The sequence below is a fragment of the Bos grunniens genome, chromosome 28 (genome assembly GCF_055505025.1).
Source record: "Bos grunniens cultivar Pamir isolate PY7600 chromosome 28, Bosgru_T2T1.0, whole genome shotgun sequence".
Taxonomy (NCBI): domain Eukaryota; kingdom Metazoa; phylum Chordata; class Mammalia; order Artiodactyla; family Bovidae; genus Bos; species Bos grunniens.
In genome coordinates this window covers 11,154,934-11,172,347 of record NC_141192.1, presented here as the reverse complement: position 1 = coordinate 11,172,347, position 17,414 = coordinate 11,154,934, and the positions used below count along the sequence as shown (strand labels likewise).

The window sequence follows — 17,414 nt, the reverse complement described above, 5'->3', positions numbered from 1 at the left end:
TCAAGGTCACCCATCTGGTTACCATTGTTGTTTAGTCACTAAGTCATGTCCAACTCTTTGCAACCCTATGGACTGTAGCCCACCAGACTCCTTTGTCCATGGGATCCTCCAGGCAAGATTACTGGAGTGGGTTGCCATTTCCTTCGCCAGGGGATCTTCCCGACCCAGGGATTGAACCTGTGTCTTTTGCAGTCACTCCTCTAAACTCCTTCTCCGTGGCTGTTCAGAACCACACACACCTTGGCAACGAGCGCACTGACCCAGTGACTCCCTGTCCTGCCTTCTACTCAACTGTGCCAGCCTGGAGGTAGAGGCCAGCTCCTGTGCTCTGAAGTTTTCTGGGGATCTCCAGGGCCCCTCACTGAACTGTGCTGGCTATTGATCTGGCTCCCAGTGGCCTCAGCTGATGGACCAGAGGGTTAGGAATCAGTCAGGCTTACTGAGCTTAAACCCACACCCTGTGCTTGGCTTCTGGGTGACTCTAGGAGGATTCCTTGACATCTCTGAGGACACAGATGATGTGCCAGGAATCAGCACGCTCCCTGGTACCTGCAGGGTGCTCAGCCAACATTCACTGCCTGCCTTCCTTTCCTTCCCCACCTCCCAGCTGAGTCTTGTGCATTTCTTCCTTCCTCCCTCACACATTTATGACAGCACAGCCTCTGAAGCAAGACTACTGATTGGATTGGAGCTGAGCAGTGTGACCCTGAGCAAGTCACGTACTGTCTCTGTGACTCAGTTTCCTCCTCTGGGCAATGGGGATGATAGGAGCCCACAGAGGGCTGGTGTGAGGATTAAATGGGTCAATACATGTGAAGGGCTTAGAGCAGAGCCTAGGACACAGCGAACGCGCCCTGCACCTGTCAGCCACCATACTGTCCACAGCATCTCCACACGATGGCCTGGCTCTGCAGCAGGTGCCATGGCAGATGCTGGGGGCACAGTGAGAAGCAGCATTGCCATTAGTGATTTCACGGACTCCTGCCCATCCCCGCCCCCACCCCAGATCACAGGCAGAAGAGAAGACCAAGATACCAGGCTGGTTGTGCAAGAGTCCTTTGGGAACACAGAGGAAGGAAGGACCGGTGGATGGGAGGGCTTAGAAGGCCTGGGAGGGGAGGAGATAACAGCCCTGCTTAAGCATCATACTTAGTACCAAAGAGTGAGGGGAGTTCGGGCTTCTGTCTGCTTTTACCCTTTGTCATCATGCTTACCGCCTTGGGGACACGGCTCTTCTCACTGCCTCCTCATACATTCAACTCCTGCACAAAGCCTCCCTCTCTGGCCAAAGTCAGGGAAGCACTGGGATGCAAGGCAGGGAGAAAGCCGAGGGGCGGGGGCGGGGGGGACACTCTCTCCTGCAGCCTGATTATTGCCTGGGCCAGAGCACAGCAGGTGTACAGTGTGTCCTGGAGGATGGGTCTATTCTCATGGGCAGACAGGGCCAGTGGCAAAGGTGGGCTCCTGGGGTCAGAGAGACTTGGCTTGATCCTAATCATCTGTGGAACCAAGGGCAAGTTGCCTAACCTCTCTGTGCTACTTTGTTACAAAAGAAAAGAAGGAAGGAAGAGAGGAGGGAAAGACGAAGTGGGAGAAGGTGGCCAGATGGACTGCAGACACAGTGCAGGCTAGTATGAGCATCCTAGGAGATCATGAGGTGGTGGCACACTGCAGGCTGGGTATGAGGGCGAGCACATTTCTCTAGGCTTTCCACCCCACTCCATGGGGATCCTTCCTTGCATTTGTTGCCTGATTTCTCTGTAGCCCAAACCTTAGATGTGGGAGGGGCTGGTGAGAGAAAGGAAGCCCCGATCTTAAAAGCAAGCCAAGTCAATGGTATCAAGTCCTGGAAACCAGAGACAGAGCCACCTCCTACCCCAGACAAAGCCATGGGGTCCAGACTCCGTCCTGAGGGGCCACCCAGATGCAATGGGAAGGGAAACTGCCACTATGAAAACGTGCCTCCGAGAACCCCCAGCAGATGAAGGCAGAGTCCGTGGCAACCTCCAGGCTCACATTCACTCTAGGAGCATATGCACTCTTACTCATTTCAACACACACTCTGTGAGCGCCTGCTGTATGCAGGACCTGTGCTCAGCTGCTCACTGGGTAGTGGGGCAAATGGTATGACTTTATAGTTTTCTAATTGGGTTTGCCTGCCCCTACCTCATTGTTCCTGGAGCTCACAGAAGCCCTGACTGATGGGCTTCATGGCTTGACCCTGCTGCAAGCACTCAGGGGTCGTGAAGGCTCATGGGCAGGGTCGACTTGGCCAAAGTGGACCAGCTACTGAGGCTTGGGATAAGAACTCAAGGCTTTCGACCCCAAAGCCCAGGTCCTCTTGCCAGCCATGCAGACACAGACCCTACCTGCGGTGGGCCCCCCAGGAAGCAGGAGAGACTGTCATGTGAGAATGGGCTCCCGGCTAGGCAAAGCTCAGCAAGGCAGAGTAGGAGCAAGGTGGGAGGGTGAGGGGCACAGGGGCTCCTCCACAGGAAAGGGCACACTAGTGCTGGGCTTGGAGGGAAGGGTGGAGCAAATGAGAGCAAAGTACCAGCTGAGGGCACAGCACAGGCAAAGCCCTGGGATGGGAGGGGGTTAGGAGAATTCAAATGGCAAACAGCCAGGACCACCTCCTGGGGGGCCCAATTGGGGCCACACTCCAGGGCAGGGCACCGAGCCCACAACGAGGGGGCATCATCTGTCCTCCGAGGATAAGGTGGGGAGGCAGACAGGTGAGAAGCCATGGGAGGCCTTAGAACCAGGCTCTGGATGGGGTTGCAGATCCTGAAAAGTGGGATTGTAGAGAAGAGCTGGTGGGCCTGCGTTGCTGGGGAAGGAGTCTTCACGGAGGTGAGTTTAAGCTGGGCCTGGAAAGGGGGCGGGAAGGAGATGTTAGGGAAAGGACTGCAGGCTGGGGGGCTCCGTGGGCACTGTTCACCTGTATGTGTGGCTGAGCAGCCTGGCTGGAGCGGGGCAGGGAAAAGAGGAGGTTTCGGGGACCATGGCGTCTTAGGCTGCCTCTCACCCCCTACATATCAACTCTACAAAGCCAGGCTCGTGGAGCCTCCCTTTACAAATAAGAGCAGATAAGGCTCAGGGAGGCCCAGCAGCCCAGCAAGTAATGCTAACAAGAGCTGCCATTGAGCACTCATGGGATGCCAAGCACTGGAATAGCCAGCCCATTTCCCACAAATATCTTGCAAGTGGGTAAGCCCACCTCACAGATGGTTGGGTCGCTGTGTAACACAACGACAGAGCTGGGGAAGGGCAAGAGTGAGCTCTGAGCCCAGCTCAGGGAGACTCAGAGGGTGGTCCCTTTGAGCGTAGAGGAAAGGCAAAATCAGAGAGGGCTGCCTGGAGGAGGTGACATCAGCAAGCTAATCAGCCCAAGAATATAATCACTCTGCTCCAGCCCTCCATCCCCTGGGCCTTGAAGGTGGTTAAAGGACCAGGTACAAGTTCTGGCTCCCAGGCTCTGCCATCACCCCTGTCCCTCAGGGACCAGAGATAGAGAACTGAGGTGAGGCCAGCTGACACGGCGAGATTCCTGGGGGCCTTGAGTCACTCTCTGTGATCCATTTAAAAGAAGAACTGGCAGCAGAGGATGTGAAACTGCCCCTCTCAGACTCTTTCTTGCCAGGCTTGGGGCAGCAGGAAGGATATAAAAGTGGTTGTCCCGTGAGCCCCCACACGCTGTCTGTCCATCCCTCCCACTTGTCTTTGCCAGGGTAAGCACTTGGCGGGGCCATCCCTCTGCCCGGCCAGAGGGCAGCTGACAACCCATAGGTGGCACTTGACACCTTCTAGCCATGGCTCATCATCCCTCCTCCCAGAGCCCCCACCCTGGACAGAGTGGAGCCTCCGGGACCCAGTTCATAACCTTTCATCCCTCAAGCCAACCTGCCAGTCCCAAAGTCATCAGAGCCTGTCCCAGTCACCCTCCCAAGCCTCCTGGGAAGGCCCAGGCTCATCACATGGCCTTCCTGCAGTCCATCCTGGAGGCAGCCTGTCCTGTACGGTAACAATGGGATAGGAGGACCAGAGACCCCTCTGGTGACCCCATAGCTTTAAAACACTGTTTTAGACCTCTGGGACTTCACAAACAAGTTTGGAGCAGTTGATTTGAGGCATTGCAATCATGATGGTCATTAACACAGCCATAACAGCTAACACGGTGCATATGAAGTATTCTCTGTGAAGCACTTCAGATAAAATAAGTCATTCATTCTCACAACATTTTGTGAGCTAGGTTTCTATCATCTTCACTTTACTGAGGAGGGAACTGAAGCCTAGAGACCTTTAATTGATTTTCCCAAAGGCACACAGCTAGTCCGAGGCACTGCTGGAGGTTGAACCCCAGTGGGCTGGCTTAAAGGCTCTGCTTGGAACTACCACAGCAGAAGGTGAGGGCCTTGGAAGAGGAGGAAGGAAAGACTCGAGGCCACAATACAGGGTTTGGGGGGACCACCCCAAAATTAGCAGGCACTACACCATCCCTATGAACACCCGTCCCAGCTAACATTCTCCAAGCACTCACGACATCCCAGGTTCTGCGCGGAGCTCTGGAGTATCAAGCCCAGGCACCAAGATTAGGAGGAAGCCTGAGAAATGATGCCTGCTGCGTGCAATGCAAGCCACCTTCCTGAGCCCAGTCCTTCCACACTGGAATCACAAAGTGACCTTGTGTGTCCACCCTCTTTCCTTCTCTCTCCCCTCCTGACCTTCCTTTTTTCCTTCCTTTTCCCTCTCTCCTTCCTTTCCTCTCTCCATTGATCTTTTGTAACTTGCAGTCCTTACAGTCCTGGCCCAGCGCCATGAGAAAACGTCGGTTTCCACATCCATATATTGATGGCTCTGAACTAATCAGTGGTCCCTGCCCTGAGCTTCTGCCTGTCCCTTTCTGCCTGTTCCTTCCCCAGGCTCAGCCACTCTGGCCCCAGAGGAAACCCAGGCCTGCAGGGAGGTCAGGGCCACAGTGAGAGGTTGGAAAACCCAAGCAGAAGTCAGACATGGGCTGGGGGCCACGGCCTTCCCGGCCTCCTTGGGACACCCCACAGGGACCAGCCTGCTCTAGCCTGGGAAGAGTTGGAAGGGCTGGGGTCCAGGAACTGCAGAGACTGGGTGGGGAGGAGGAGATCTCAGCCAGCCTTCACTTTCCCCTTATCTCCTGCCCCTCCCCCAGCAAGACCCTGAGACTATTCACATCCCACCTCTAAGGTTTCAGCTGTTCTAGGATTCAATTCTCTCCCTGCTCTATTTTTCTTCTTCTTTTGCAATCTCCAAGAAACTCGAGCTGCCAGATGGGTGGGGGAGATGATTGTTTTCTGTCTGACATCTGGATTTCATTAGCAGCCCTGGGCATGCTGACTCAGGAATGGCAGCTCCCCTGGGCTCAGACCTTTCCCAGACCCCTCACGGTGCCTGGTCCTTGCTGGACGCAGGAGGCGCAGGTGCCAACATCCTTCAGACCTCCCCCAAAGGAGTAACTAGCCCCCCCAGGAACATCTTGGGTGTGGTGGAGGCTGAGGACTTAGAGAATTTCTGCTCCCAGCTCAGCGCCTGCCTGATGGGTGGCTGCCAGCTGGGCGTGGCTGGGCGTGACCACCATGAAGGCTGCAGGAAAGGACGCTAGGTCCTGGATGGACTGCCTCCATCTGTGCCCCAGTCTCCATTCCTACAGAGGCACCAAGCCCTGCACTGATCCCCAGTAGCAGATACAATCTGGAGATGAGGAAAGGTGGCCCAGAGAGCAAGTGACTCATCCAAGGTTGCACAGCTGGTAAAAAGTAGAGCTGGAACTTGAACTCTGGCTTTGAGGTTATACATTTGAAGCTGTTTCCTCTGACCTCAACAAGATGTCCCTTCACTAACATCAGGGTCCTTCCTGTTGGCCTATGGACCCTCAGCCCTGTCTGAGTTTCAGAGGAAAGGTAGTATCTGGAGTTTTCACATCATATCATCCATCAGAGAGGCCTGCAGTGGCCATCCAACCTAAAGCAGCCTCAGACACTCTGCAGGGAGGACCCCTGTGGATCCCCTCCTCCTCGGTGAAAGTGTCTGTCGCTGAGTTGTGTCTGACTCTTTGCACCCCATGGACTGTAGCCCACCAGGCTCCTCTGTCCATGGGATTCTCTAGGCGAGAATACTGAAGAATACTGAAGAATATCCCTTCTCCAGGGGATATTCTTGACCCAGGGATCGAACCTGGGTCTCCTGCATTGCAGGCAGATTCTTTACCATCTGAGCCACTATTTTATGACCTTATTGGCATAAAGATAAATATCATTCAGACTGGATTCATTATTATGCACTTACTATTATTCATTTTTTTTCCTTCTGGTTTTAAGATAAATGAAAATTAGTATATTTTTGTGGGCCCCTGAGAGAACAGTGCCTCAGCATGCCTGCTGTTTCTCCCAGAGAAGCTGGCCTGGCAGTCTTGGTCAAAGCACTCACATTCTGCACAGCAGTTCTTGTCATCTCATATCTCCTTCTTCTCTAATTGATTTGTGCTTATTGTCTGACTTCACCCAATACTACATGAGCTCCAAGAGAGTGGAGCTCTTTCCTAGTTTGTTCACTATGGCATCCTCAAATGCCTGCTACGCGCTTGGCACATGGTTGGTGTTCAATAAATGTCAGTAAATAAATAAAGGAAGAGGAACCTATCTTCTCAGGCAAGAGTATTGAATCCTAGGTAGTGGCACCCCACTGGCCACTTCAGCGATCTAGCAGCACCTCCTTTACTGCTTGCCCCTGTTCCTCCTACCCACCTGGTCACAGGCCCCATGAATGCAACCTTCTCATCATGTCTAAAGTTTGTCCCCTCACTTCCAACTTTCCTTGCCCTTGCCTTGTATCTGATCTTATCATCTCTCCATGTGCCTGGACTGGTTTGGTCTGCAGTCTTGCCTCCTCCAGCCTGGCCTCCCAACTGCCACCAGCGTGATCTTTCAAAATGCCAATCTGAGTGTGTCACCTAAAACCCCTGGATGGCTTCTCCTGGCCCTCCAGATAAAGTCCAGACTGTGTAGCCTGGCACACAAATCCCCCACCACCTGCTGCAGCCATACCTCCCACTCCTCCCCTCAGGCACCCAGAGTGCTGGCCGTCGCCAAGGGCTCGCGGTTCCCGGAAAGCAAATTCCTACTATTAACACACTTTCCTGGAAGCCTTCCCCGCTCCGGACTCAGACTCCTCCTCTCTGAGGCCTCCCATGGAGCCCCAGGCAAAGCTGGTCCCTCACTGCAAACGTTACAGCCCTGATCACCCTGAACGGTCAACAGCACTTCTGTTGTCCACACTCTGCCACGGTGGACAAAGGTCGAGCACTCGTCCAGCACAGGCCTGACGTACCGTAGGCGCTCAGGAAGCGCCGGGCGGTTGTACTGAGGGCTGGACTGGGCTCTGTCCTGGACAGATTGTGTGTCCTGAACACAGATGTGGCACTTAGTCAAGGCCCCACCACATACACACGTACCATTACAGGCAAATGTGGAAGACGCAGAGCAGGTCCCGCCACACTGGTGTGCAGAAGCCAACACGAGACACGCGGGTGACCCTGAGGGCAGGCCCAACAGAGAGCACGCATGACTCCCCTACAGCCACCTGGAGTTTCTGCGGGCACCACAGCCGGCACCCCAACCAGCCCTGGCCTCCTTGACTGCACCGGGGCAGCAAACACCCTGGGGCTGGACCAGTGGGGGCCAGACCAGGCCTGATATGGTTTTCATCCACGTTGTCTTGTCCCTCTTTATTTCCAGCAACCCATCTTTTTAAAGAACGCTGACTTTCTGAGAATGATGGTGGAGATAAAAACCTGGATGCTGACGTGGGTGGCAGGGTCTCATCTAAAAAGCACACGGGCTCTGGAGTCGGGAAGGCCTGAGTTTCAATTCCAGCTTTGCTGTTCATTAGCCATATGACCTTAGGCGAGCCACCGAACTTCTGTGGGCCTTGGTTTTATCATCTGGCAATTGGCCTGATGGAGTTTTTGAGATAATTAAAGGAACTGGGACATATTACACACTAAGCTCAGAGGGAAACCCAATGCTTAGAGAATACTATTATTGCTGTTCATATTATTATTATTACCCTTGAATAGAAACCTGGCACGCTATACACAGATAGCTACAGGGACAGATTTTTTAAAGATGATAAACATTCTTGAATCCTAGTTTTCTTGGGGCAATGCTGACGTTGGCTGGAGAGAAGTCCTGGCCAGGCACAGCCTCACCCCACAAAGAGGGGTCGCCTCTCACCAACACTGGAAATTTGTCTCCAGCACTTTCTGCCTCTGCTTTTGGGGCTCCTCTTCATACAGTGCCCAAGCCCCTTGCACTGCCCCTGGTAGCTATGAGAAGCCTCACCAGTCTAAGGAGCTGAACTCTGGACACCTCTCTCTACCCTTAAGGTTGGAAAAGAATCAGTTAACAGGTTTCCGTCCTCTGGTGCCTGTGTCCCACCACCCAGGCTGCTGGCAGTGCATGCTCTAACCCCGTTTTCACTGCGACCTTTCTCTGAGGCTGGGGCTCCGTGGCAGCTTCAGGACCCAGGGAGGGCTGGCCTAGGGTTCTGCACGTTCCACCCCTAGTCAGACCATTTAAGATTTTAAAAGCATTTAAACCATTTAAAAGTCATTCCACAAAAAGGGAGGAGAGAAAGGAGTAGAGAAGTCATTCAAAGAAATGATGGCTGAAAACTTCCCAAATCTGATTTAAAACTTTAATCAGCACATCCAAGGAGCTCAACAGACCCAAAGCAGTATAAAGATGAAGAGATTCACAAATAGACACATCACAGTAAAACTGCTGAAAGCTAAAGAGAAAAATCTTGAAACCAGTGAGAGAAAAATGGCATGTCATTTACAATTGATTTCTGATAATAATAACTGACTCCTCATCAGAAACAATGGAGGCCAGCAAGCAGGGGATAACATATTCAAAGTGTTCAAATTAAAAAATATCTGTCGGCCAAGAATTTTATACCCAAAAAAGCCATCTTTAAAAGAATGAAAGTGAGTTAAAGACATTTCCAGATAATTCCCCATTGCTAGCTCACTAATCCTTCAAGAAATACTAAAGGAAGTTCTTCAGGCTGAAAACAAGTGACCCCGAAGACTAATGAAAATACATATGAAAAAGCAAGCACATTGATAAGGTGATTATGTAATTGTAAAACACAGTAGAAGTGTGTACTTCTTTTCTTCTCTTAGCTAATTCAAAATATTTGTCCTATAACATACAGAAATATAGTACCTTTTCCAATAATAGCACAAAGAAGGTGGGTGGGAGAAAATGTGTCTTGAGCTAAGGAAATGACACCAAGTGGTAATTTGAATTCACAGGAATAAATGATGAGAATTCAAAATGTGAAATAAGAAGGCTAACATGAAAAAAGCAACAGATATATAATTGGTCTCATTTCTTCTTTCAGCTTCTCTAAAACGCATAAAGTTAAATAAAGTAATAATTCTAACAAGCATTGTTGAGTGTGTAATATACATAGATATAACATGTATAACAGTAATGCCACCAGAACAAGGAACAAAGAATAGAACCATAAGGGAGTAACGTTTCTATTTTGGAGTTAAGTAACATTTCTCACTGGAGTTAATATAAATCTGAAGCATATTTTGATGAGTTAAGGGGTTTAAGACCTGGAGCAACCACTAAGGAAATTACTAAAAAATGGTGAAAAAATACTTAAAGAAATTAGAATGTTACATTAGAAAATTATCACTTAATGCAAGAGGAAGCAGTGAAGGAGAAACAAGGGAACAAGAAGGACATGAGCAATTTCAAAAACAAAGTACAATGGCAGCTCTAAATCCAGCTATATCAATAACAGCACATATAAAAAGTGCATTAACAATAGCATTATCAATAATGTAAATGGATTAAGCAACCCAAACAAAAAGCAAGGACTGTCTGGTTGGATAAAAAGTAAACCAAGGTCTAACTATATGCTGCCTACAGGAGACACACTCTAGATCCAAAGATATGAACTGATGGAAACTAAAAGGATGGGAAAAGACATATCAGGTAAACAACAAGCATAAGAAGGCAGGCTACACCAATATCAGGCTGAATGGACTTTAAAACAAAAAATATTGCTAGATAAAGAGGGACTTTTTCTAATGGCAAAAGGATCACTCCATCAGGAAAATACAGCAGTTATAAACAAGCATGTGTGCCTGCTCAGCTGCTTCAGTCGTGTCCGACTCTTTGCAACCCTATGGACTGTAGCCCACCAGGCTCCTCTGTCCATGGGATTCTTCAAGTAGGAATACTGGAGTGGGTTGCCATGCCCTCCTCCAGGGGATCTTTCTGACCCAGGGATCAAACCCATGTCTCTTGTGCCTCCTGCATTGCCAGATAGATTCTTTACCACCAGCACCACATGGAAAACCCATTAGAAACACAGATGTACCTAATGGCAGAGCATCAGAAAGCAACAGAACTGAAGAAAAATTGTCAATTCAACAATAATAGAGATTTCAATACCCCTATTTACAATAATTTACAACATAACTAGGCTGAATGTCGACAAGGAGTCAGAAGACATGAATAACACCATAAACCGACTAGACCTAATAGACATCTGCAGAATACTCCGCCGAACTGTATACTTCTCAAGCGCACAAAACTATTCTCCAGGACAGACCAAATTTTAGACTATGAAACAAACCACAATAAATTTAAAAGCACTGAAATAATATAAAGTATGTTTTCCAACCACAATTGGATAAAATTAGAAATCATTAAAAAAGGATACTTGAGAAACTCACAAATACATGGCTATTAAATAACATACTCCTAAATAACTGGTGGGTCCAAGAAGAAATCACAAAGGAAATCAGAAAATATCCTGTGATAAATGAAAATGCAACATGCCGAAACTTATGGGATGCAGCTCAGAGGAAAATTTATAGCTAAAAACCTCCATTTAATTTAAAAAAATGTACAATCAGTATTCTAACCTTCAACCTCAAGAAACTAGAAAAAGAAGAGAAAACTAAACATAAAGCAAGCTGAAGAAGGGAAATAATAAAGATTAGAGTGAAGAATTGAAAGCAGGACTCAAAGATATTTGTGCATCCATGTTCAAAGCAGCATTATTCACAAGAGCCAAAAGGCAGAAACAATCCAGTTGTCCACTGATGAATAAATGAGCAAATAAAATGTGGCAGATACACACACACACACACACAATGGAATATTACTTAGCCTTTAAAAGAGAAGGAAGTTTTTAATAAAAATATATCACAAGGCAAAAAATTAAGGAAGGAAATTTTGACACATGCTATAATATGAATGAACCTCGAGGACATTATACTAAGTGAAATAAGCCAATCACAAAAGGATAGACACCGTATAATTCCACTGATACATGGTACTTAGAGTAGTGAAATTCTTAGAGACAGAAAGTATAATAATAGTTTCCAGGGGGTGGGTGAGGGGAGGGGAGAGAAGTATTGCTTCATGGGTACAGAGTTTCAGTTGTGCAAGATAAAAAGAGTTCTGGGGATGGTTGATGGGGATGGTTGCACAAGAGTGTGAATGTACTTAATGCCACTGAACTGTGTACGCTGAAAAATGGCTAAAATAGTACATTTTATGTTATATGTATTTTGCCACAATTTTGTAAAAGATTAGCATAGAAAGTAATGAAATGAGGATAGGAAAAAAATAGAAGAAATCAACCAAACCAAAAGTTGGTTTTTTGAAACGCTCAACAAAGTTAACAAACCTTCAGCTAGAATGACCAAGAAAAACAGAGAGAAGACTCAAATTATAAAAATCAGACATGGTAGAGGGGACATTATAAAATAAAATAAAAAGGATTATAAGAGAATATTATGAACAAACTTCATGCCAAGAAATTAGCTAACTTAGATGAAATGGAAAAATTCTAGAAGTACAGAATCTACAGAAATTGATCCAAGAAGAAATAGAAAAGCTGAATAGACCCATAACAAATAAAGAGATCCAACTGGTAATTTAAAAGAATCTACCCACAAAAGAAGACCCACACTTGGATGGCTTCACAGGTGAATGCCACCAACCATTTAAAGAAGAATCAATATTAATTCCCCATAAACTCTTCCAGAAAGTAAAAGCGGATGGAATCCTTCCCAAATCATGGAGCTAATAAATGCTATTACGTGGAGGAACCTTGAAAACAATATGCTAAGTAAAAGAATCCAGTGACAAAAAAGCCACATATTATATAAATCTATTTATATGAAATGTCCAGAATAGGGAAATCTACAGATACAGAAGGTAGATTAGTGATTATTAGGAAATGGGGGACCAGAGGGTGATAGCCAAAGAGTATGAGGTTTCTTAACGTGACAAGAAAAATTCTTTAACTGACTGTGGTGATGGCTGCACAGCTCTGTGAATATACTAAAAATCATTGAGTTGTCTATTATAAATAGTTGAATTATATCTCACTAAAGCTGTTCCCCAAAATAAGCATTCCACTTTTACATATTAAAAATGCTGAGCTCTTACACAATAGTTCATTTGAAACAAGGGTTTCCACCTGTTCCTTCATTCAGGAAGCTATACTGAGCAACCTGTGTGCACCATGTGGTACCTGGGCAGGCAGAGGGCTACAGAGATGAGTTCAGTCTAGCACGTGGGGCTTGTGGTCAGCAGAGACGTGGGGAGCATCCAGTCCTATTCCAGCCTGCTAAAATCCTTAGCCAGGCAGGTGCACTCCACATTGTGACATAAGGGAGACAAAAACAACGCTAGCCAACAGATACTGAGCACTTACTGGGAGCCAGGCACTGTGCTGAGCACTTTTCATGCATTACTCCATTGAGTCCCCACAGCAATCCACGATGTTAGTGTTCTCGACAGCCTCATTTTACAAATGGTGACCCTTGTGAAGAGTAAAGGGAGGTCCTCGGGCCTGCATGCATCCTAGACAGAGTCAGGTTTGAGACGGAGCTAGAAAAGGGCCTCTAGGGAGAACGTGAGGCTCCACAGGCTATGGCTTCTCAGCTTGGCACAGCACAGATGCTCAAGGGAGCAGAGAGCACCGAGGCCCCAAGAGCAGGTTCAGCCCTATCTGCGGGTGTCCTCTCCTGAGACTCTGTTTCTTCAGCTGTAAAATGGGGCTATTATCCCTACTTGGCCACAGAGTTGAGAGCCCTGCACAAGATTAGTGAGCACACTGTGTAACATACAGCACCCTGCTAGGAAGCAAGAGGTACTGAGGAGAAGCACCCTCTATCTGCACGTTGGCAGGACTCTGGCCCCATCTGGGAAAGAGCAGCGCGTGCACAAAAGTCACACACACACCTCTTCACTGTCCCTCTGCCTTGGATTCATTGTCCGTTGCCTTTGGATACTGGTCACCTCTCACTCATCAACCTGCCAGCCCCACTCAAGCCCCTCTCCTGGAAGCTTTCCCGGGCTGCTCACCCAGTAGACACTCTCGGGGGGCTCTGAGGAGGTGCACCCATGCACCCATAACAGGAGGTTATTAAAAGCACTCAGCACACTGGGCAGATGTGAGTGTTAAAGGAAATGCTTGGAGAGCACTTAGCACAGTGTCCATCTCCTCCTTAAACAGGGTGGAGTCTTGCTCCACCCTGGAGGCAGGGTGACTGAGAGCAGACAGGCCCTGTGTGTGGGGTGGCGTGGGGGGCTCAGTCAGGGAAGGCATGGGGGGCTGCTTACTGGGTGGGCCCAGGCACATCTGTGAGCACCAACCAGATCCTCAGCCACCTGCTGGCCTCTCGTCCCATACCTAGAACCCTGGGGGCTAGGGGCCTAACCCTCTGCCAGGGCGCCCTCATGCCAAGGGTCCCTTGCTCACTGCACACATCTGCCCAGGGAGTGTGGATCTGGAGGGCAGCCAGCAGTGGGTTCAGGGTGGGTGGGCCTCTCTTGGCCAGGGGCGGGGGGAGGCTGAGATCACCAGCTGAATCACCAAGGATCATAGTTCTGGGTTGGGTTTGAGGTTCTGCATTTCTAACAAGCTCTGGGGTGACACTGATGTGGAGATGGCTGGCTGTACTTGAAGGAGCAGGGACCCAAAGCATGGTGTGGCCATTCCTGAGAAGAGTGGTGACTGGCATCTCGGACCCCCCACTGGTCTTGGAGGGACCCAGCCCTGCCTGGCCACACCCTCAGCTGCCAACATCTGGAGGGCAAGACTACACGGATTTTCTGAGTTTCCAGGATTCCATTTCCATTACACGTATAAAATAAAAGTAGTACCATGCTATAAAAACAGTGGAAAGTACAAAAAAAAAATAGGAAAAAAAATCGCTGATAATCTCATACTGTATGTAACACAACTGTTAACCTCTCTCCCCAGGATTCCAAAACCACATCTGTCAGAGTCAGGGGTCATCCAGTGAGTGGGGTCTGCCCCCAGAGCCTCACCTTGTTGCAGCGAAACACTAGGGGAGAAATGGGGGCTGTTCCTGACCCCTTTCCCACCCCAAGGGAGCAATGCCCAGCCCCCCATGCCTGAGGCCTTCGTGTGTGCGTGCTCAATTGCATCCGACTCTCCGTGACCCCACGGACTGTAGCCCGTGGGATTTTGTCCATCTGTCCCATGGGATTCTCTGTCCATGGGATTTTCCCTGCAAGAATACTGCAGTGGGTTGCCATTTCCTCCTCCAGAGGATCTTCCTGACCCAGGGATCGAACCAGTGTCTCCTGCGTCTCCTGCAATGCAGGCAGATTCTTTACCACTGAGCCACCTGGGAAGCCCCTGCCTGAGGCTTTCACCCAGACCTATCCTGGGGGCACCCCTCCCCTTCACAGGCTGCAGGCTGCAGAGCAGGCAGAGGTGGGGTCTGGGGGAGGGGGCGCACATCTGGGTTCCTGGCCAGGAGCCCACATTCCTTCCCTGTGAGTGGGAGGTGATGGGCTCTCAGGAGAGCCGTGAGGAAGCCGTTGGCCCCTCCTGCCCGATGGTAACAGGACCCACCTTGGCAGGAAGACTGGGGTGGGGTGAGGGGAGACTCGAAGGCTCAGAATCTCACTCTGGGGTGCCTCTCCCAGACTGCTGACTGGCCAGTGCAGGCCCAAGCTGGGGCTCTGTCCCATCCACACCAGCTAGCCTGCCTCAGGAAAACCAGAGGGGACAAAGAAGTGGCGGCCAGTGATCACGGGGCGAGGTGCTGGAGGAAGGGGCCCCGGCGAGCTGTTTCGCCTCCTCCGCCCACGGAGGCTGGTCCACAGGCCAGCCAGGGCCCTGAGCCGCCGCTGGGGCCGGGCTGCCTTACCTGGGGGCAGTCCTTGATGTAGTGTCCTTTGTTGAAGCACAGGTGGCACAGGTAGTTGGGTGGGGGCCGCTTGCTGGGCTTGCGGGTCTCGGAGGCCAGGGTCAGGTCGGAGAAATGCTCCGTGAGGGAGCTGAGGCCGTCGGCAATGTTGTTGAGGGAGCCGTAGGGTGAGGCGCTCTTGTACACGCTGCTGCTCAGTGCCTGGGGGGGACAGAGGCTGTGAGCACGCTGCAGGCCTGGCCACCAGTGCAGCCATGGCCTCGTGGGCACTTCCACAGGCTCGGACACACACACACAAATTCATACCGATTGTTTTTTTTTGCCTTCCCTGATCTTTTCTTTTTTATTTTTTATTGAAGGATAATTGCTTTACAGAATTTTGTTGCTTTCCATCAAATCTCAACACGAATCAGCCATAGGTATACATATATCCCCTCCCTTCTGAACCTCCTTTCCGTCTCTCTCCCCATGCCACCCCTCCAGGTTGATACAGAGCCCCTGTTTGAGTTTCCTGAGCCATACAGCAAATTCCCATTGGCTATCTATTTTACATACGGTAATGTAAGTTTCCATGTTACTCTTTCCATACATCTCACCCCCTCTCCTCCCCTCTCCCCATGGCCATAAGTCTGTTCTCTATGTCTGTTTCTCCACTGCTGCCCTGCAAATAAATTCTTCAGTACCATTTTTCTAGATTCCGTATATATGCGTTAGAATACGATATTTATCTTTCTCTTTCTGACTTACTTCACTCTGTATAATAGGTTCTAGGTTCATGCACCTCATTAGAACTGACTCAAATGTGTTCCTTTTTATGGCTGAGTAGTATTCCAACATGTATATGTACCACCACTTCTTTATCCATTCATCTGTCGATGGACATCTAGGTTGCTTCCATGTTCTAGCTATTGCAAATAGTGCTGCAATGAACACTGGGATATGTGTGTCTTTTTCAATTTTCGTTTCCTCAGGGTATATGCCTAGGAGTGGGATTGCTGGGTCATATGGTGGTTTTATTCCTAGTTTCATACCGACTCTTTAGTCACCTGTGGGCTCTGGCTTCCTGGAACCCATGTTCAAATCCCAACTCGAGTTGTGCATCCATGGACAAGCCAGTGAACCACTCGGGACCCCAGTGACCCCATCCAGTAAACAGGATTGATGACAGCTACCTCCAAGGGTTTCTAGGAGGCATACATAACCCTTTATTTCCTGCCTGGCACTGGGGAAGTGCTCAGTATAGGATGATGGTGATGATGGTGATCATTAGTTCTTTACACGCTGCCAGGACGTAAGACAAGCAGCAGAAAGCCACCTGCTAGAGCCCGAACTCTGCCGTGTGCTGGTGGGGTGATCAGCTCGCAGTCTCGTTTCCACTGTTCAGAAGAGGAGACTGATGTTCGGCACTTTGCCTGGTCTCCTGCAGCCCGAGCTTGTGCACGGTGTGTCCGGGGAGCCCTCAGCCCAGCCTGGGCCAGCTCTCTGGAAGCCCGGGGAGGAAACGGCCCACCTCTCTCACCTCTCCCACCTCCAGTTGACAGGAACCAGATGTCTTGCCTGGCTTCAAAGCAGACGCGGCCCAGGCCCCCTCTTGGTGTATACAGCCTCTATTTATAGGAGTCACGGGCTCTGGGCGGCCAGGCACACTGGAATTCAGCAAAGGTGGGGCCTGCTGTGAGGCTGGCAGGGAATGGCCGTGAGACCCTTCTCCTGGGGCCAGGCCAAGGCTAGAAAGAGGTAGCTTCCCCAGGGGCTGATGGCAAACCTGGGCACGAGGCTCAGGCTTACTAGGCTCCAGTTCTTGCGCACACCAGTGGGGACAGTTCTTTCTCTGGATCCCCTCAGTGTAGGAAGGGAGGGGAGTAAGCTGAGAGCTCGTCCCAGGGAGTCAAGACACCCCTCCTCCAGCCAGGACGGAGCCCACACCTAGCACATGTATGCCTCTGGAGGTCCGGCACTTCCCTGGAGGACACAGCCCTCACTCTTCTTGGCTCTCTGGACACCCTGCTCTTCGACCCTGGCCCAGCCCTTTCCCTCTCTGGGCCTCTTTTCTCTCTGGGATCTGGAAGGAAAGACAGAGACACGACAACCAGGGCAGCTCAGGCCCAACACACAGTCAGTCCTCAGTGACTCTGCACTGAACTTAAAGGCT

General features: G+C 49.9%; 1 protein-coding gene across 1 annotated transcript in view; it reads right to left on the bottom strand.

Annotated features, from left to right (window-relative positions):
- ZCCHC24 (zinc finger CCHC-type containing 24) overlaps positions 1-17,414 on the bottom strand; it is a 64,248-nt gene that overhangs the window by 35,866 nt on the left and 10,968 nt on the right. Inside the window, exon 2 of the mRNA XM_086381781.1 lies at positions 15,263-15,463. Within this exon, the coding sequence (XP_086237907.1) occupies positions 15,263-15,463 (201 nt within the window). The remainder of the gene's footprint in view (positions 1-15,262; positions 15,464-17,414) is intronic.